The following is a 21898-nucleotide window of genomic DNA, read 5'->3' as shown; positions in this document are numbered from 1 at the left end:
AGTTTCTGAACTCATCAATTTGCCTCTCCTTTATCTCATACCCCCTGGCTACCGTTTGCTTTCCACCAATTTTCAATGTCGTGTTGCTCATATTCGTGATGTTCATGTGAAATATTGGGTCTGCGGCCAATATTTGAGACCAATGTGGAGGTGACCTAGTTTTTGGTTATCTTTGGCGGAATTACTAAATTTGGTGCATGCGCTTGGACTCGGACGACGGCCGTCGTGTTTGGGGCGATTTCGACCGGCTGCACTGTTCGTACCTTGTGCTTTTTTGCTGTTCGTCATTTTCCGTTTCCACCTTGTTGCACTTCTTCAGGTCGATCTTCACGTCGCTTTGAGTAAGGTCACTTCTCCTCCACTAATTCCCATGTCTATGTCGCCAGAATTGATTATCGGTTGATCTATAATAATATCTACATTACCCATCTCTGTCTTTACGAAGTGCAATGTGGAATCCACTGAAACCCCATTAGTCTGTATTACCAGGCACGCCTGTCTTTTGGTGTATGTAATTTGGTTGCCAAATCCTTTAATGTACGTGTCTGGAGTCTCAAGTTGTAGATTTAGACTCTTTGCCACCCGCATATTAGCCACGTTGATTTGACTGCCCGTATCTAGATATCCTCGAAATGCCGTGCCCTGTATTTGGACTGAAACGACATATTTACTATTATCATTTACTTCCCTGTGAAGGGTTTTTACTGCAGCTTGCTTCGTAAACCAACATCCTTCTCGACTGTGACCTTCTCGATTGCTAATTGTGCACTTCCTGCTTGCGCGACCGATTGTGGGGAATGAAGGGTGGTTCTGTTCGGTCCGTCTGGGTGGTTCTTTGGCTCTGATTGGCTACCGTTGTCTAGCGAGTGTGGTATACCCCTACACATTCGAGCCATGTGACCTGTTTTGTTGCATATGTAGCAACGAATCTGCCGACCCGTCGATGGACTCGCTGTAATTGGTTGCGACCTCGATCCTGAGTCATCCATCTAGCTGGGGAAGCCCTGGAATAATGCTTTCGGGGATTGGTAGTTGCCGGCTTTAGCTGGCCCGTGGAGTGACTTGGGCAATCCGTCTATTATACAGATAACTGCATTTCGCTTACTCAATTCGCATTTCTTCGTGAGGATGTTCTTCATCTAAAAATAGTAATCCATGGTTTCATCCGGCAGCTTCTTCCTCGTCAGCAGTTTCCACATGTTATCCATGAAACGTTCATGGCTGGGAAAAGCTTCACTCAGTGCGAGTTTCCACCCTTCCTAGTTTTTCTCGTACTCATCTAGGGAGTTGTACCACACCTTGGCTAGACCGTCGAACTTGGACTGCATGATATATGATCTACTTGTTTTTGGCCAACCATGTATAGACCCTAACTGATCTATTTTGTAGAGCCAATTTGTAGCCGTGGTATCGCTCCGCTCCGGATCGAAGATTGGGACCAGATCGTTCCGTGCTGGGGTTTTACTAGCGAGGAGTTCCGTATTACCAATGACAGCTGCTCCGCCTCGATAGTATTGTGCTGATGGCCCATCTGCGGACCCTGTTGGAAACGCTCCCCCTGTGGCTCCGGTTGTGGGTGATCCTCTTGGTGATGGCTCGGTTGTGGACTAGGCGGGTGATGCCCTTTTTGACGGCAGCTTGATTGTGGATTAGAGCGGTGACGCCCCCCTTGATGGTGTCTGTTGGCCCCCCCTCGAAAGTGGTCGAATGGTGGGTCCCCCCTTTGAACGGCCAACTGGTAGGGCTCCCTAGACTAGCAACTAGTTGGTGGATGATTGGTGGCCTGGATAATACAGTTCTCCTCGATGACTCTGTTGTGGCCAATCTTCATAAGGTTCGGCCTGGTATTGCTCCCCCTATTGGCAGCTTGGGTGGGGATAGTCCTCATAGTGGTCTTCGGGGTGATGTTCCTCCTGGTGGTAATTTAATGTTGGGTACTCACCGTAGGCCTCCGGCTGATATACCCTGGGGTGGCCGGTGTGCTGTTCCCCCAATAGGCAGCTGGCTGTGGCTCTTCCCAATGTTCTGCTTCCTGCGACCAGTTTGAGGGTCCTTCTTGTACCGTATCCCAGGGAGGGGTGTTCTGTAGGGGCTCTGGAGGCTCATGGTACGCCTGCTGCTGGGGCAGGCTGGTCCGTTGTATTGCTTCGGACTGCGGTGTGCATCCGAATGGACGCTTCATCGGGCTGTGGGGAATACGTAGCCCGGCGTCTCCTAAGTAATACAGTAGTTGCTGCATCGCCTGGCGTCTCTCGATCTTTGGCGTATCCGTTGCCTGATACTCTGTGGGTTGGGGCGATTGCACAGGATTTCGTTCTTCGATTGTCGGCGTACCTGGGACGGACTGGCTTGTCCTTGGTTCCGTTGGTCGCATCGCTTGGCGTCTCTCGATCGATGACGTCCCTGCATACTGACACGCCGAGGATTGAGGCGACTGCACCACGTGGCGTTCTTCGATTGTCGGCGTACCTGCTGATGGGTAGTCCCCAAGCTGAGACGGATTTTCCTCCTCAATCGGGGTCACTAGCTGGCGTCCCCATTTTTGGCAGACTGGTTGGTGTCCCTCTTCTTTTCCGTCAAACGTGTCCGTCGGTTGGCCTCCCGCGTGTTTGCCGCCATCTTGGTCCACCGGTTGGCGTCCCTCGGTTTGTTGGGTGACTTTATGACGACGTAATTCTTCTTCCTTCGTGGGCTGCTGGCCCGCTCGCCGGCGTCTCTCCTCCGTTCGTTCGTGCTGGCGACGCCCTGTTACCTCATACCTCAGTCTTAGTCTCCCACCTTCCCGCTGATCTTCCCTGGTTCTTTTTCTAAGCGGCGAAAGATCACTAGGTGTCCTCGACCTCGTGGTAGGTCTGCTGCCTCGGTTACGCTCCCGTCTTCTTCTGTCTTCCCTGGGGTCTTCTTGGCTGGCCGGGCGTTTCGTCGCGGTGTTCTTAGAATCCATGGCGGCGTGTTGTTCACAATCCTGTTCACCTGTGAAGGTGATAGGATAATTCAAACACTGGGTTTAACTGAGTCGCTCTGTATTTACTTTTTACAACCGACTCGGTCAAAGCCACAACACAGAATGCCCAAGATGGTAGGATCTCTACCCCTCCCGAGCGGCTTTGACACGAGCATGCGCCGTGGTGCTTATACATTTTATATTCTTAGACAACTAAACTAACATCTACGTATGCAACCATATATACACGAGGTCGGCACGTGTGGGTGCCGCCACCTAATTGTTTATATAATCAACAAATGGTTTTCTCGAATACATTGATTAAATATATTTTTTGGTCGAATAATATGTTACGTTTCACTTATGATTCGGGACGGGACGGAATTAATACACCACTTATGGCCTTGGACTAAAGGAGAGACTTTATTTGGAACCCTGGTATTTTAAACCGACTCGATACAAGTTACGCGCCCTCTGCTCACTCTTCTTCCTCTTTTCTACACTGACCCTTGTATCGACACAAGTCATATATTTAACACTCCACCTCAATTTAAATGTACAAAACAACCTAATTAAGATTATAAACAAAAATCAGGGGAGTCCAACTACATTGGTAAGTGGTGGGGCAATGTTTCACCTAGTCCAATCTTTGTTGGACTCCACTCTGGTTCCACTCTTGTTTTCCTCAGAGCTGGAACTGAAAATATAGACTCAACTGGTGATTCTACAACCTCTGGTGATACTACATCTCCGGTTAAAAAAGAATATAAGTTATCTAAAGCGCTAACATGTTCATCTTCTTCACAATATACTCTGGGAGAATGATGTGAAGAAAATTAAGTGATGATTAGCGCTTTAAAAGATTTCTCAAACATACTCGTTGAAGGATATATGTTTCTAACTCCATGATCTCTAATAGGTCCAAAAATTCTCTAAGGAATTTTGGCTAAGATTTCTTAAATAAATGTCATTATTTTTAAATTTGGACAAAATTGATTTCTTTAAGGAAATAAATCCCCTTAAAGTAGCAATTAAGTTTTTGATTGATGGCACCGTAACAAACTCTTTCTTAACAGGGCAATAAAATTTGGCACTGTTTAAACATATGATAGCTCTACTCCAAAATTCCACGTGTTGTGAGCTTAAGGATAAGGCTTCAAGGAGGGGCTTGAATTCAGACGCTGTTTTGCTGCTGGAATTGCAACTATCGGATAAATTATCCAACAAGGCTATAACAGCACCTGTTTGTTCAGCCTCGTTCTGAAGAATATTTTCTGAAAACAAGACAAAATTATAATTATTATTAATACATGATATATTGCAGCATACTTATTCCACTTTGAGAAGGTCACCAAATGTGAGGTTACTGTATAGCTGAACTCTTGACTTTCATATTGTTTTCCGTCTGGCATCCGTTTAGCTTCTTTAACCGTTCTTCTGGCAATAGCTCTTGCGTGTTTATAGGCTTTCGATATATATATATATATATATATATATATATATATATATATATATATATATATATATTTTTTTTTTATTACTCTTCGTGAGTCCACAATCTGCCCTATTGGCATTAAGTATTTCTTATGTCTATATTATAACGTTTTAGTCTACGCACTTCCCTATCACGTCGCATATTTAGCTGATTAGCGAGTACATTGGGATGCACTGACACTTTTTTGAAGTACTTCACAAACACGATGAATTACACTCGTTATAGGTTCTAGAGGAATATCGCGTTGTATCACTGTATTTGAAATATAGTACGGAGCATCAACAATGGCACGCAACACCTTATTTTGGAACCGTTGAATGATGGATATATTAGATTTGCTAGCGGTACCCCATAGTTGGATTCCATATATCCAAATGGGCTTGAGTATAGACTCATACAGCAATACCTTGTTATCTAATGATAACTTGGATTTGCGCCCGATGAGCCAATACATTTGATATAATTTTATTTAGTCCCAGTTGTTTCCGTTTAGAGAGTATGTGCTTCTTCCAGGTTAGGCGTCGATCTAAGTGCATACTAAGATATTTAACATGCTCTGCTTGGGGGAGTTGACGATGATTGATATTCACTGGTGGACATGTTCTTCTACGCAGGATAAACGTTATATGCGTGGATTTTGTTTCATTGGCTTTAATGCGCCATGTCTTCAACCATAATTGTGTTTGCTCTAGGTGAGTTTGTAGGTTTATTGATGCTGTGACTGAATCTTTATGGGATGCTAAGATTACTGTATCGTCTGCATATGTTGCCACAGTAGTTATTTTTGTGGTGGGCAGATCAGCCGTATACAGAAGATACAGTACTGGACCCAGTACACTACCTTGCGGAACTCCTGAATATATGGGATTTAATTCGGTATATTCATCGCCTTGATTTACGATAAAATGTCTGTCAGTGAGATACGATTTTAGTAACTGATAGTCCGGATGAGGGAGAAGTTTCTTTAGTTTAACCTGCAAGTCCGTATGCCATACTTTGTCAAAAGCCTGAGATATGTCCAGAAAAGCAGCCGAACAATATCTTTTGGCATTTAGGTCAGCGTTTATTTTGTTTACAGGTCTATGCACTTGTTCTATAGTCCCATGCTTATTGCGAAGCCAAACTGATGTTCTTTAATAATTTTTCTTTTTTTTATCATATAGGTTAGCTTTTTTATGTATAATTTCTCGAAAACTTTCGAGATTATCGGTAATAAACTTATAAGTCGGTAGGAGGTCACATCTTCTGGTATTTTTCCTGGTTTAAGATTCATTAATATTTTTAGCTACTTTCCAGATACTAGGGAAGTAATTAATTCGTAGCATAGCATTAAATATAAATGTTAATAGTTTTATACCCTTTTCTGATAGTTCTTTTAAAGTTTTACCAGTAATTAAGTCATAACCAGGAGCTTTTTTAATATTAATCTGTCTGATTATTGTATGTTTAACTCTTTTGACCGTTAATTTCTCGTGCGGTAAATCCATTTGAAATGGCGAATCTAGAAAGCTAGTAATTTTATTTTCCTCATCTTTATGTAGCTGAGACTGGAAAGGTTTAAAAATATTTTTTAAGTGTTTTGAGAAAATGTCGGCCTTCTCTTTATTGCTTCTCGCCCAATTATTTTCATTTGTTTTAATAGGTGGGTTATGCTGCTGGGATCTCCTAAGCTTTTTTGTTGCTTTCCACAACGAATAGTCTGTAGCCTTAGTTGATGTCAAGTTTTCTAGGTATTCTTGAATGCCTTGGTTTTGTTCAATTTGGATTAGCTCTTTTAGCTCTTTTATTGCCCAATTAAATTTTCTTTTATTATCTTCAGTCCTTTGCTGTTGCCAATTTCGTCGTAACTTTCTTTTTTCTGCTATGTGTTTCGGTATTGTACATGATATATGTGTATTTTTTCTTGGAAATGTTTCACTGTTAGGAGTCGCGGAATATGGTGCCTCCTGTATATTTTTTGTAAGATTTATTGCTGCTATTTCTATATCCATTTCAGTTTGTAACGGTAGGTTTAGAGAGATATTTTGGTCTAAGTTTTCTCTAAATAAGGGCTAGTTAGTTCTATAATTGCACAGAGAAGGGGGTTTATCGTTGATGGTAATTTTTGAAGAAATTGTTAATATTATTGGTGAATGATCAGAAGACAGGTCGAAACATGATTCTGCCTGACACTTTTTTGGATCAATATTTTTTGTAATACAGAAATCTATTTTATCTGGTTTTTCATTTCTGTCTGAAGGCCAATATGTTGGTTCACCAGTAGAGATATGTTGTAAGTTATCTGTCCTTATGGCTTTTAGCAGTTCTCTGCCTTTTGAGGTTATTATTCTTGAACCCCACATTAAAGGTTTTGCATTATAATCTCCTCCTGCTATAAATCTATTACCTAGCGTACTGTAGAATTCTTGAAATTGTTCTGCCTTGTTATGTTTGGGTGGTTAATAAATCGCAGAAATTGTTAATGGTCCATGGGCTTCCTCTATGGTTATACTGGTGGCTTGCAGGTAGTCTTTGCGGAATTTTTCTTTTTCGAAATGCTTTATATGATCTCGAATTATTATAGCTGCACCTTCATGTGCTTTATCATCAGGGTGATTTGTATGATAAAGTTTATATTTAGGAATTTTCAAATAATCTTTGTCGGTAAAGTGTGTGTTCGGAAACCATCATAACGTCAATATTTTGTTCAGCTCCAAACATTTTTAGTTCCCTGGCGTGTTGTTGGAGCCCATTGGCATTCCAGACGGCGATTTTGTAGCTGTTGGTTTCAGGCATTAGGCCAGTTTGCTGACGCCAGTTGTGAGTAGACCAAGCATCGTACTCATTTGATCCATTAGTTTGGCCATCATATTTTCTAATCTAGAGATGTTGCTAGTTTCACTGGGTTGAGATGTCGTCTCTCGATTTTGTGCTGAACCATTTTCAACCATTTGGGCATAAGTTATGTCTGGTTTGGTGGGTAGGCTGGTAGGTGCGGATTGTTTTTGTTGTTGTTTTTTGATGCCTTTTTTCCCTTAAGGCAGGATAGAGTTTCTGTTGTAGTTGCTTGTGAACTGAGCAACCCTTGTAGTTCGCTGGATGATTTCCGTTACAGTTAGCACATTTCACTTTTTCATCGCGAACTTTACGAGTGCAATCTCCTGTTTTATGTTCTCCTGCACATTTTACACATCTATATGATTTGCGACAGTAAGTCTTTGTGTGCCCGTGCGCATGACACCTTGTGCATTGTGGTATAATTCTTTTTATATGTGGTGGTTCGCATTTAATAATATTATTTTCCAATTCGGTTATTTCATACACCGCTTTATTATCTCTATTAGGTTTTATATCTATATAAAACATAGGCAGAGGTTTTTTGTCATACGATGTCGTATATTGTCCATTTACGACCTCGTGGCCTTCTTCAGCTAGTGCTACCTTGATGGTGTTAAAATCCGTCCCGTGATGTAATCCTTTTAACACGAATTTAAATTTTCTCTCGGATTTTGGCCTGAATGTATGGTATTGGGTGTTTCTTTCATCTAATTCTTTTACAAGAACTTTAAAGTGATCCGCTTCAAACAATTGGATTTTAATTGTTTCATAGCTCACTGTTTTAATTGTGTACTTCTTAGTAATGGTTTTCAATAGGTCATGGATGTGTTTTATTACTCCTACCTCATAGACTGTTATTGGTGGTGGTCTGGGAACAACTTTTTCAGGACTAGGTTGTACATTCTCTTCCAAATCTATTACAATTTCTTCCGACAGGTTGCTAAAGCTGTTTTTTGTTTCTATCGGTTTTTGTAACCAATAGTCACTGATACTTGTTTGTTTCCTCGCGATTTCTTCTTCTGGACTTCTCAATCGTTTTTTGTTAATGACTGTAGTCCATTCTGATGGTGGAGTTTGCGCTATTGCTGGTTGTTCTAATCTTATATCAAAGTGTGCAGGTGATTTGGTTGAATCGCCGTGGTTTGCCATTTTCAGATTTTTAATATTTTATTTAATTTACTTCCAGAGGACAAAAAAATAAAATAAATACATTGTTTATTTCATGCACTTCATTTTTCACTTTCATTATTTTTTGCACTAGTTTTTGACCAAAAAAACTATAAACGAATTTCAAAAGGACTGTTGTAAAATAAGGAGAAATAATTTCAAAACACTAATAAGAATGAGATGCAGTCTTTTTGTCTGGTCACGTAAACACGTATTCACTACACTTTTGGGTCTGCTGAGAGACGGATAGCCGCATCTGTTACGCGTTTTTAACACTCAATTAAATAACCGTAATAAAATACTGGGTTTTTTTAAAGAAAGGTATCTTTCTAGATTGGAGCGTAAAATATTATATAAATATCAAAGTTTCGATTATAAAGTTCAATAAAATAATATTCTTCTTTGTACCCTAACTAATCAGGATTAGACGAATAAGCGACTTAGAGTAAGGTATTTGTCTCTGGATCACTCCAGATATCGTAATAGAAGTTGTCTGCGAGGAGAGTTCACTTCTCGACTGGTCTGCTATACGGCTTGTTACACTAGCTATGCCAAGTTGTCCGAGTTCTTTATACTAATTGCTCCTGGTTGAGATTCTTTGTCCAACTCCAAAGCAAGAGTTGGCGTTCCAACTATTTGAAGCAACAGCGTTGAGTGGTGGTTCGATCTTCTTAATTCTAGATACAAACGGTAATCGCAATTCACTAAGAATTATATGATAATTCGGAAGTATCCTCCGACTGCGCCAATTAAGTTTGAACTTCGGTGTGTCTGAAAAAAATTTTTCAAAAATAATAGGTGAAGAGCTTTACACTTAACAACAAACTGTTACGTTACAATACGAGGAATAAGCCAAACTGAAAGCTAAGCATTCTGCGGTTGCATTTAGAGTAAAATAATGATGAGTTAGCATTTTCTTTTGCCGCTGCAAGGGTAGTTATATTTGTAGTGCTAATGTTACTTATAAGATTCGACAAGGTTTCTATAGTTGATTCTAGATATTCGTTGTCAGTAGTGTTCATAAATTATAATGAACAAAACGTTCATATTGCGCAACGGTGAGCTTCCTGCTAGATTCTAATTGTTGTTCTGGGAGGTGGATTTTCTTTGACAAATGGTTGACACCAACGGCCAGGCAGCTTACTTCAGGAATTTGCGCCTTATACGTTCCAAACTTTCTGCTGGTCTTCAAAGTATCCTACCGATTGCGCCAGTTAAATAACTTGGTTGATACGCGTTGTTTTTAAAAACAATTTATTTAACAATTACTTTTACTAAGTTACTACAAATACAACTTAACTACGCGAAGTTCAAATATTAAGTATATATATTATATACGAGGCGGGGCTTATATACCTGACATCGTATAAACACAGATGAAACTAATATAAACAAAGATAGGTCGTTTTTACCTACATAACTTCCGTACTATGGCCGCGACGCGTCGATCTTGGCAACACCCGGTAGCCATAGCCCCCTGGGGGGAAATTCAGTATAATATTGTTTGTATTTGTGATTATGCCATCTCTTGTCTGGTTCTTGCCTCGTGTCTTGTCGTCAACTCCAAACGGTTTGAAGTTTTCTATGATTTCCTTATCAGAAGACTGGATGGTCGCAGAGGGATAATAGGGTTTTTAGTTTAGTTGATTGTTCGTCGTTATTTGTGGTTATGAGGACCGAGCCGTCTGTTAATTTGTTCATAGAGGATAGTTCATCCACATGTGAAAGAAAATGTTTAAATATCTTAACAGCACTAATCCTTTCAAACTATGTGCTTGTACTTAATATCACAAAGTGTTGATCATTGTCAAACGGGGCCTATGGTTATTATTTACAAATCGCCCGGGGAGTGTCTCGGCTTGTTGGGTTTATGAATCGGGACCTAAATGGACTGCTTCCACAGGAATGGTAGCTCATCTTTATTCCAGATTGTATTGAAGATATTTAATAAATACATTGGTTGGTCGATACTTAATTCTTTTGTGTATATAGTTCTTATACCATCAGGTCCCGGGGAGCGCAGAGAAGTCTTCATCTATTTGTCGCGTACCTACCGGTATATAATCGTTGTGGTGTTTAAAAAGTATAAGAAGAAAGTATTCGCCAAATGTTTCTGATATTCGGATAGGATATATTTATATATATTTGAATGATTATTAATATGAATAAACTTACCTCAACTTGCTATATTACACATAAGTGAGCCAATCGTACGACTAAATATCTGGATATAATTCTTAGCCTTCATCTTAACAAACCAACAAATAGTTCAGAAAAAATTGGTAACTTTGGGCACATCCTAGTGCAAGGGTGTCCCAAGCTGTAAAATTGTAATATGTGGTTCCATTTTCCAATTCTTTGTATGCCATCACTTTTGATGTTCAAATGTAAGTAATATGATACGTGGAATTGATTCCCCATTTATTTCAATTTCACTCTGGTTGGGAGATCTCTGGGCGCAAACTGTGCAGACTTTTAACTGGCGTCTGCTGATCTTTTCCAATGATTGAAACTATAGAATTTTTTAGAGCTGCTGATTTCATTAGGTCATTGGATTATGTAAAATATATGGGTGTGGTAATTCCAAAAGTTAAGAATAAAGGGATTGTATCTCTGGGGGTGATTTTTTGACTTCCTGTTCAGGTTTGTAGGGTAGTAACATGTGTTTGAATTAATTCTGGAAAGAGTTGTTTAGCTACGGATGGTCTAAGTCTATGTCTATTAATATTTTTGAATCATTTTATATAACTAAATGAGTATAATACACATTATTAAAATAAAAATTGTTTTAATATTTCATTTGTTATAATTATTTATCCTCAAAGTCATTCTAATTCTTCTTTGTTTTTTTAAATATTAATTTAGCAGGATTACACTAATAAGGATTTAATTGATTCAGGATGAAGTTCTCCTCTAGATTGCTCCTACTGTCAGGTAGCAAAGTCCTCTGCAAGTAGATATACTTCTTGACTGGTCTGCTATCCGTCGTGGACACTAGCTATGCCAATATGTCCGGGTTAACTGCAACAGGGACAGGTCTTACCTAAGTCCGATGCAGGAGTCTAGGGCGTTCTTGCTTTCTGTAACTGGTATGGATCTCACCTAAATCTAACGCAGAGATAGATAGATCCCAAAGGTCTGTTATTCTTACACCTCTAAATTGTAACTTTGTTGGGAAAAATGTTTAATGGATGTATCCAAATTTTGTGGTCTTATAAAGAGACCTGAAAGCGTTACATTGACTTTTAATAAACAGCTCATCTTTCAGCTCTTTTTTCGTTTGTATTAAAACGGGACTAGAATTTTTTAAAAAAATCTATGTGATCTTTAAAATATATGTTACGAAAATTACGTACATTATGTGTATTATATTTTGAATTTACTTTATTTCTTTTCTATTATAAAAAAATTGTTCTAAATAAAGTAGAAAATAAAATACTGTTAAAGAACTGTTTTTTTTTACAATATACAATTATAATAATTGTATTGTATAAAGTCATTGTTTTGCACTAATTTTACAACAAATGGGAGCACATAGTTTTTTTTGATGGGGTGGTGGGTATAGTGTTGTTAATGAAAAGAGTATATTTAGACTTATGTTTTTACTATATTTGTTAAGGGATTAAGGGAATTATTTTACATTTTTATCATGTAAAATTAACAAATAAGCACACGTATCTGCAGGAATATTTTTATTTGTTTCAAGCTCCAATCGAATGTCCACCGTACGTACCACTTTTTAAGGTATTTACTTGGTAGCAACGATCCACCACAACTAGAGGTTAAAGATTTTTTTCCAAAGAGAGATACGGTTGTTCAACCGACTTGTAATTATTATTAAACTTATTAGTTTGTTGAAGTCTGGCATACATCTCGTACAAAATAGCCAATTCTTTTCTATCAAAATTCACATTGAAGCGTATTTTATTGGCTTTAATTTGAATAAAATCTACATTCGGAATGTTATTGTATGACATAAAATTAATGAAACCTATTTTGTAATGTTCTGTTTATTTCAATAATATTGGAGCATACAATTGTAGCGTTAAAACGGATTCACGACCCGCCAACGTAAGAATATAAGAACTCATTTTTCTTTCTTCTGGTGGGTACTAGAAAAGAAACTCTCGTTACATCATTTATTTAAGAATTGAAACTTAAGTGGCCACATTTGTAAGTATTAAGTCTGATAAGCGTTATAATTAAAAGTAATATCAACTGGTCGGCCGTATTCAAAATATTGCATCACTTCTAAGGAAGATCTTAAATTCCCAAACTGTCGGAATACACCACTTTCCGGTTTTCTTATGTGCAGTCCATTGTTAGTGTTCAAACTATTCCTCGTTCATAGTTTTCGACAGGGCTCCCGCATATAAACTCCTCAGAAATTGGATATTTTCATTCGTTTTGCATCATTAATTAAATCTAAATTCGATAGTGGTAAACCGATTTGGTAAACCTAACTGTATTTTTGATGTTGTTGTTGTTGGGCTGTCCATAAAATACACCCAAACCTGATTTATATGGTTTCAGGTAGAGTCCTTTACGCATTGCTATTGCTTCCATAGTTCAGTTATGTGTACTGGATTCTTGTAATTGTTTTTTTGCAGGCTATGATTCCATAGCTGAAACAGCTGCAAATATTGGTATAAGAGGTACCAACACCACCAACTTTAGAAACTTCTGTTACACAACAGCTAGGTTTTTGATTTTGCGTATCAATTACTTCGTAGCACTAAAAGCCAACTTAATAGCGTCAAGTAACTTATAAGGTTTCCAATTCAAAGTATACTGTTTAATTTCTCTTAGAGGTCTCTGTAAACCAATAGTATTTAACTCTGACGGCGTTTAGTGTTTTTTCCTGCTTATTATTGCTCTCATTTTCAACCATAAATCTTGATGTTGTTCTTGAACACTAATAATACCCTTGCCATTTTGGTCTAGAGTTTATTTAATTTTTGTACTCTAATCAGTTTACTTGTTTAACTTGTCAGCTCTTAGTAAATACTTAAACATTCTCTGATTCTTTTTGGTATTTATATCATACTATAATTATATCGTTTATCAAAGATGGCCCAACACAACTTTATTAGATAAACAATATAATATCCAAGAATTAGGATCGGTACAATAAATACTAATACAACTAATCACTTAAATAACTATTATTTGTGAGTGGTTAAATTGGTATTGGAATATTGGACTGATGACTTAGCTGCCTATTCAAAACTGATGATGGTGTGGCTCGCTGGTCTTTTATATGTGGTTTTGTTTACCCTTACAATATCTATTTAAAATTACATCAAGTTGCCGCAATTCCTATTGATGTTCACATCAGGAGAATATGTAATCTCTATTTGAGGTTGCATTGATGTATACTGTCTGCGCACATAACTTCTCCCTTCTTTAGACTGAGGAAAACGGGGTTATATGTTCTATGCTCAATCTTACAATTGTTTATAATTTTATATTTAATATATTTGTATTTATTTTAAACTATCAGATCCGCGCTTATTTATAATAGTCAATTGATAATTTAGATCACCCTTAATTATCGGGAATGGTGTGTATTTGTGTGGAGGAATGGATGCTATTGTAGTTGATTAACGTAAACATACATTAATTCTTGAATTGTTTTTGAATCATAGGTATCTATTAATGCTGTTAAACTCTCTTTCTATATCGAGTTAAATGTCTCTATCGATGAATTTGAATTAGGGTTGTATGGAGTTGTGAAATGTAATTATATCCTATAAAATTTGCATAGCTTTTGCAGCATGACATTTTCAAATGCTTTTCCGTTATCGGTGATTGTTCTCCTAGGAATTTCATGACGGGAAAAGTGTATTGTTGGCGCTTGGCATACTTCGATCGAGTTTTCGTTTATCGGGTTGGCTGAAGCGAACTTTGAGAAATTGTCAACAACAGTGACATATTTTTGAGAAGTCACAGTGTTTGGTAACTATTGGTGTAGGTTTAAGAATAATTTTATGGGGGTGTCTTTCATACTTAGACTTTTGGCAAGTGTCGCAGGTGATATAGTTAATCATGTCTCTTTCCAGACATAGGCTAATAGTAAGTCTGTTTAATGTTTTTTATATTCTCAGCCATGCCTGAGATGTGTGACGTTTTCGTGGTGTGGTATCGCTCTCTTATGTCCTTATGATCCTCTGGACGACGTCGCGTCTTCAAGTGGCGTATTGAATATCACCAATTTGTAGGTGATGTTCTTGATCTATCCTATTTCTATCTATATAATTATTCGATCTAACCAGAGGTATTGGTCATCCGGTTCTTTAACAGATCTTTCGATGATGCTGGTTACATGAGTTAGAGGTGGACTTGATCTCTCTACTGGGTTTGTGGCAGATGTGTATGTCTTGGTAAGCGAGAAAGGGCGTTCTAAAAATCGTTCGAATTTTGTTTGCCTTTTCTATACCGTATATCATAGTCAAATTCTTCTAACTTTAATCTCCAACGTACGAGCTTCGAGCTTGGCTGTTTTAGCAAGAATAGCCATTGCAGAGGTTTATGATCCGTATTAATCATGAATCTTCTTCCAAAAAGGTACGAGCGAAAGTTTTTTGTCGTCCAGACAGTAACAAGAAGTTCTTTCTCTATTGTCGAGTAACTGCACTCTGCTGTATTCAGCGTTCTGCTCGCATAGGTGATTGGAAGATCATTTCCTATGTTTCCTTGTGATAGTATCGCTCCTACTGTATGATTTAAAGCACCAGTGGTCAATATGAATGGCTCTGAAAAGTCAAGGTGCAAGTACGACCAGTACGAGCTTGGTAGTAATATCGTCGCTAGTCAGTGGACAGCCTATTGCGACCCGGGTGCACTTATACACTTCTTCCGTTCATTGTTCCCCGTTTACTTCGACCATTTCGTCGTACGACCTCAGCTCCCTCGGGTCAACCAATTTCTTCAATGATTCTCCCGTTACTTCAATCTGGGCCGCCGACTCTTTACGGCCCATGCCCGGGTCGGTCTGGCATTCTATGTCGTAGGTGGGTATCTTCGGCGATATTCATCTATGCTCCTTTATCCAAGCTGGCAGTGCGCTGCCGTTCAGTGCCTGGTCTATCTCTCTCTTTGTATTCACGTTGTCATGTATAAACTTTTCGAGTTGCGTCGTGTAACCCACGTTTGAGTCTATGCACTCCATCAAGGAGAACACAATCGGGCATTTTGTCATATTAACTACCTCCGCAAGGTCGATGGAGGTGTCCATTATTTTTCTCTTCTTTAGCACCTCAAGTGAGCCAGCCGAATACGACCGTTGGTGATGGTGTTGCCCCCTCACTCTTGTATGCGCAAGTGTGCCCCCTCCGTATTCCTCGGGTTAGCCCGACGTTACCCTAGGTGTTACGTTGGAGTGAGATTTCCGCATCTGCGGACCCACCCGGAGAAACTTTTCAACTTGTTTTATACTCATTTTGGTTATTTGTGCGTTTTTTTCGGGTCCCCTTCCCTAGACCAGTTGCCTACCACGGCTATGGGTCTGGTTTACCCATGGAGAGTTTATTCGGGCACCCCTCCCTAATTCGGTTGCCCTTCCAGGTTCTGAACCCGAACCGCCCATTGTTATGTTCGACTTCGTCTGGCCCCTACCCGTGTACGACAAGGGAGACCCTGCCAGTGGCTATGCCACCGTCGTCATAGCACTCCGGCTAATAGGGGCACTCAAGCCCCACCGGTACGACAAACCGGAAACATCTTGGTGGGGTCGTAAAGTACTCCAGGAAGCCATAAAGTACATGGGGGGTATGGCTGGATGAGGATGACGGGCGGGAATTATGGGACAGTTACATGGGATGCGCGAGAAAATTCAATATTGATGAATATAATCAAGTGCTTTATCTTGGATTTTACTCTGTTCTAGTCCAAATGATTAAGGTCACGTCCTAATTTTGGGATAGCAAATTCTTGATTTTCCTTCATATATTTACTCATTACGAATAGCAATTTTCATAAGTTTATAAGGTTTTTTCTCTTCTGTGTTTTTCCGATTAAATAATAGATGTTGTGCACTTCTTTTTTAATCAGGTCATAAAGTTCCTCTATTTCTTTAACCTTTTTACTCAATAAATTTTTATGATTTTTGTATATCTGTTTATAGATAAATGCTATTTTTTTGTTTATTTTTGGAGTCTACTGCAATAGAATTCACTAATGACTAACATTTAGGTTGTTTAGATAGGTTTCCTTTAATTTCTCGTTTATTTTCTAGAATATTTAATGTTCGTCCATGTATTATTCCAATCTTCGTATCTTCTGCTTTAAAATATGTTTTGGATTTTCAAATATTGGTATCTTTTCTTGTGTTTTAAAGAAGTGTTTCTCACTCGGTCAAGTGACAAGTACTGGGCTTCAGGCCTTATGTCTGGTCTTTGTGTTAATTTCGAAACATGTGCCAGAGAGTAAGATGGGAGAGCCTTAATTTCTGGAAGCCTTAGTTGCTAATGCACTATCATAGACTTTGGAGCCATAGCAGCAGTTTGTAAGAATGTATGGATGGAAGTTTTTAGTAGCCCAAACTATGGATAACAGTTCTTTTTCGGTGATATAAAAATTGCATTCTGTCGTACTTATTGGTGGTTTCAAAAGTTTCAATAAAAGTTCTGTTGTGGTTCTTATTAAACTAGACATATTTTTCCTTGTACGCCACATTATCATAATATATTAGACATGCGCAAATAATCGTAATGACAGTGTTCTACATTGAAGGTAGTTTATTGTATGGAGTGTTTGGAAGATCATTATGGAGTATACAGTTAAAATATTTAACACTCAATTTAAAAAAAAAATATTTGACAGAAATTCATTATGTTATCAATATGGCAATAACGCGGGATAAAATAAAAGAAATAGGCTCAAAGACCTAATGATAGTATACTAAAAGAATTTTCTTAAGTCTGGGCAGATATTGCCTTACCTCTTTAAAATTAGTCTTAACTAGTCTACTGAGTTACTCATTGAATGTAAACAAAAATTACAACTAATTTATTTTTCAAACGTATACGAAATAATCTGGGCATATATACTTGGGTAAAACGTATAACTTTGTTTATATAGGAATATCTAAAATTAAAGGTATAGAGTCAAGTTGCAATTTCTCAACTCCTTGTGATACATCTAGTAAAGAATGTAAATTATCTAAATCGCCCTCATATTCGTCCTCTTTGCAATTTCCTAAAGCCGAATGAGATGAAAACTTATAGCTAGAGTTTACACTAAAGGTATACACTTTATATAAGTTCGTATGGTTTGGTTCGCTTCAATCTCTTGACATTCTGCGTGCTGTCCAGCAGTTGTTTGCTTCCACGTCAGTATTATTTAGTAATCCTCTTTCGTGTTTCAAGGCGAAATCTTGGATAACTTCGCAAATCCACTTGATTTCCAGGTCATCGTGCAGTTCCTCGTTGGTTACCTAGCGATAGGCATTGATAATCAATTGAAGAACCTTGTTTTAACAGCGTTGTATGACTGGTTGATTTGAATTTTTAGTGTAACCCCATACGTCCGCCTTGGCTTTATAATTGTCTCATAGATCAACCTCTTTGATTTTAGATCAAGTTGAGAGTATTTTCCGACTAACCAGTCGGTAGTTGTTTTATTTTGGTTCTAATGTGTTTTACTTTTTGTCTAACTTCTTTTTTGTTCTAGCCTAAAACCAGGCGGTGGAATGCATGACGCATACCTGGTCGCAGATACTTGCCCTGAAGTGACAAGTTGGACCAGGTTATGTGGGACTGCCTTTGTGTTTGCAGTATTGATCTGATTTTGTCCCAGTCAGTATATTTGTTGGTATGATTAGGCTTTTTTGCTTTTCTTAGAATTGTCGCGCCCAGTGTTAACAATACTGGAGTGTGATCAGATGTTATATCGCACAAGCTTTCTGTACTAATTTGATTTAATGAGATGCCTTTTGAAATGTAGAAATCCAGCAGGTCTGACACTTTATTACTGTCTGTGGGCCAGTAAGTGGGTTCGCGCCCTGAATGATAATTACAATTTGTAATGTTAATGGCTTTTGAGTGATTCCTTTCCTTTTCCAGGTGTTATTATTCGTGAACCCCAAGCTGTATGTTTAATATTAGTCTCACCCAATAATAAACCTTGGGCCTAATTTTGAAAAGATATCGTTATATTGTTGTTGAATTATTTTACGTCTTTGTGGACAATATATAGCGCCAATATTTATTTCAACCCCGTTTTTTTCCATACTAATTATCGTAGCTTGTATTTCTTCATTTTTAATCTCTTCTTGTTCGAACTGTTTTATATTTTGTTTAGTTATTAAAGCTGTTCCGCTTCGAGCCACTTCGCTGAGGTGTAGTGTACAGTAAGCATCAAAACCCCGCATTATAATGTAGTTTTTTTAGAAAAATGTGTTTCCGATATGAGAGCTATATCTATGTTATTTGTTTTCAAAAATAATTCTAGTTCCCGGACTCTTTGATTTAATCCGTTTGCGTTCCATGTTATAATTCTTAAAAACGAATTACTCACTTTTGCTTTTCTTTAGTTTGTTTTGGATAGTTTTCTCCCATCCGGATTTCTCCAATTTTTCCACACTGTCTGCTAACTGACTGAATTTCTGTCTCATTTCAGTTCAGTTGGAATTCTTTGAGCAATTTCATCATATCGACGATAGTTGGCTCGTTGGCCGCAGCTTCCTATGGTTTCGTATTTATTTGTTTATCATTTGATATTTTGGTGGTGTTTATATTTTTGACCGATGGGCTTGCGGTTCTTGGGTTTTTTTTTATTTTCATCGGTCTTTGCTTCAGGGTTTTTGGATTTTTCAATCTGTCTTATGCGTTGTTTTGCTGGAATTTTCTTTGGTTAGAGTTCTTTTTTTTTGATATACTGCACATCCTTTATAATTGGCAGGGCGGCCTTTTTCATTGCACAACACGCATGTTGCTATACTATAGTGTTGTTTTCTGTACTGAGTTGTGTGATGTTTACCGGCACATTTCACACATCTTGGTTCCCTACTGCAAACATTTTTAGTGTTTCCAAGATTTTGATTGTTTATGCATTGTGGTATATTATTATTTTTCTTCGGAGGTTCCACTTTTATTCTACACTCTATTAAATAATTTATGTCATATATATTTTTATTATTTTCGTTTTGTGTCATGTCTACGTCGAACAACGGAAAAGTTTAAATTTGTTTTTCACCATTTACATTAGTTGTATTTTTCGCTATAGGCGTGACGGTCACCACTTCGTGCCCGCAAGCCCGTAATTCCGATTTAATGTCGTCTTGATTTGTTGTGGACGGTAATCCTCTAATGACTGCTCTATACCACTTATCACTTTTTAACTGATAAATGTGGCATTCAAGTTTATTGAATGAGCGGTTTTTCTTCATCTTAATGAGATGCTTTTTTACATTCCTGTAACCCGTTTCATTACTAAAGGTTACGTTAATATCATCGTTAGACAAAGCTTTAAACTGCACTCGGTCAGTGGCTACCGCCTTTATTTCTGATCTAAATAAATTAGAATTCCCAACATTGCTTACCTTGATCGGAGGGAGCGGAGGGATTTTGTCTTCCTGCTTCTTTTTTTATGTTTATGGCACTTTTTGTGTTTGGCGAAGCCGTCATCTCTGACTTCTTCCTCTTTTTATCCTTCTTGTTTCTTACTTCGGTCCAGTCAGACTGTTCCCCTACCTCTAATGCTAGTTCGTCTTCATCAGTGTAGTAGTCTTCTGCATAACTAGTATGCCTTTTTGGTGTATCTTGCGTGTGACCTTGCAGTTGAAAACTGATAGAAACCATATCCTTAGTTAATTGCAACGGTTGTTGGTTCAGACGCTCGCAATTCGTTCTTAATTCTTTGTTTCCTTTCAGTAATATATTCAAATACATTATGCTGTATTGTTATAATTAAATATTTTTTTCACTTTTTTCCCTTTTTGGAAAACGTGGGACGTCTTTTGTTTAAGAGCACGTATTTACTTCACTTTGGGTTTTTGGGTACCCCGTACCTGGGATTTATTTGAAACCGTTAAAGAAGTTAACCGCAAAAAATATACAGATGACATACAGACTCTATGAGGTCGAGTCCGAACTTGGAATGTTAATGTTGAATGTGTTTTAATATTAGCATTCTGATGAAATTTCTATTGTCCTTGATGGTTTGACAATATTACTCCTTTCCCCTTGGTTTCTAGTTCGATATCCTCATCGAGCGGGATGCTGGGTTGTGGTCCTTGGACTTCTTCTGGTTCCTTGTGCCGCACCTATGTTTTATTCATTTTATTTCCCCTTTGTTTAATTGCGATTATGAACCATTTTGTCTCTAGCGCATAAAATTTATAATTATTAATAAATTAAATTTTGAAATCTGTAAGTAAAATTGTTAATATATTTTATAGAATTTTGTGAAATTAATGTTAGAAATTTTAATTTATATGTTCTATATTGGCGCTGTTTTTATTTATTTTAACAGTGTTGTCTTTATTTTATTAAGGTCCTGTTGCGTTAGAGGGACCTGGTTGTGGCGAGACTGGATGTTCATTGAGACTTTTTTTTTTGTTCTGGCCTAAAAAACCAGGCGGTGGACGCATACCTGGTCGCGGAGACTTGCCCTGGAGTGACAAGTTGGACCGGGTTATGTGGGACTGCCTCTGCTCTTACCAATATACTAAACCGAAACAGCCTCACAGATGACCCCTGTGGATGACTACTGCTACTGCATTAAATTTGGGGATATGGCACCCGCTGATCGGGCAGCCGTTATTGGACACGAGGGCCCGGCGATTCTATTGATTCGCGAACCTGAGTTAACACACAACTGGGTACTGTTGTATGGGGGCAAAAGTTATGACTATAGCGACGGATGAGGTCGTTTCAGCCCGGAAAAGGGGGGGAGCTTGGCGGTAAGTTCATTGAGACTATGGTCGGGTGTAGGAATGTTTTTCGCTAGTCTTTTCAAATGCCTGACGTTTGTTCTTAAAGTTTCGTTTTTGTTTGTTTCGACCTTTTATCTAGTTTCCATAAGATCGGTAGGTATAGTATAGCTTAGGTGATTTATCCGGTCTCGATGGATTTTTTCTTGAGGGTCTTTCGGTCTGGGTTTCCCTTGTCTTTTTATATACCGTGTCAAAGAAGGAAGAGCCTTTCCCTCACTGAAAATTAGAAAGAATCGGGATGCAGAAAAGGATTCTTCTCAGCCATCATCAAGAATACAAAGCGAGCAAGCAGCACACGTAGCAATAACGCACGATGCATTCACAATGGGAATGGGAGTGAGAATCAGCATCAAAGAGCATCAGTAACAGAACAGTGTGAGAAGCATAACAGATCAAGAATGAGTTAAGTTAAGAATGATTCAATATGAATAATTCAGAACAGAACTAGCATAGTCAGCTATCAAGAAACAAATCAATTGTAATAAAAAGGCAGATTCATCTTAAACAATCAAACTCACAAAAAGAATGGTAGATTTCG

The 21898-nt window shown here is 38.2% G+C and overlaps 2 protein-coding genes across 2 annotated transcripts in view; both read right to left on the bottom strand.

The window, feature by feature from the left end:
* Nucleotides 1-400: 400 nt before the first annotated feature.
* On the bottom strand, nt 401-4969 carry LOC143194373 (uncharacterized). Its single transcript, XM_076401095.1, has 2 exons — nt 2470-4969; nt 401-2334 (listed from the first exon to the last, which is right to left on the bottom strand). Exons 1-2 carry the CDS (start codon nt 2942-2944, stop codon nt 1925-1927), a joined length of 885 nt encoding a protein of 294 aa, XP_076257210.1. The 5' UTR covers nt 2945-4969; the 3' UTR covers nt 401-1924.
* LOC143193666 (uncharacterized) overlaps nt 3578-21898 on the bottom strand; it is a 103880-nt gene continuing 85559 nt past the window's right edge. The window contains exons 2-4 of the mRNA XM_076399988.1: nt 7830-9055; nt 4008-4204; nt 3578-3635 (exon numbers count right to left, since the gene is read on the bottom strand). Of these exons, the coding sequence (XP_076256103.1) occupies nt 3578-3635; nt 4008-4204; nt 7830-8405 (831 nt within the window). The 5' untranslated portion in view covers nt 8406-9055. The remainder of the gene's footprint in view (nt 3636-4007; nt 4205-7829; nt 9056-21898) is intronic.

The sequence above is a fragment of the Rhynchophorus ferrugineus genome, unplaced genomic scaffold (assembly GCF_030347505.1).
Source record: "Rhynchophorus ferrugineus isolate W39M unplaced genomic scaffold, kcgeb_rfMv2 rfM3, whole genome shotgun sequence".
NCBI classification, from domain to species: Eukaryota; Metazoa; Arthropoda; class Insecta; order Coleoptera; family Curculionidae; genus Rhynchophorus; species Rhynchophorus ferrugineus.
This window is presented reverse-complemented; position numbering and strand designations above follow the sequence as displayed.

Excerpts from the sequence above, each read along its gene's own strand:
- LOC143194373 (XM_076401095.1), bottom strand. The coding sequence starts at position 2,944 with ATGGATTCTAAGAACACCGCGACGAAACGCCCGGCCAGCCAAGAAGAC. Across the intron at positions 2,335-2,469 it reads TGGGGACTACCCATCAGCAG|GTACGCCGACAATCGAAGAA; the intron begins GTACGCCGACAA and ends AGTCCGTCCCAG.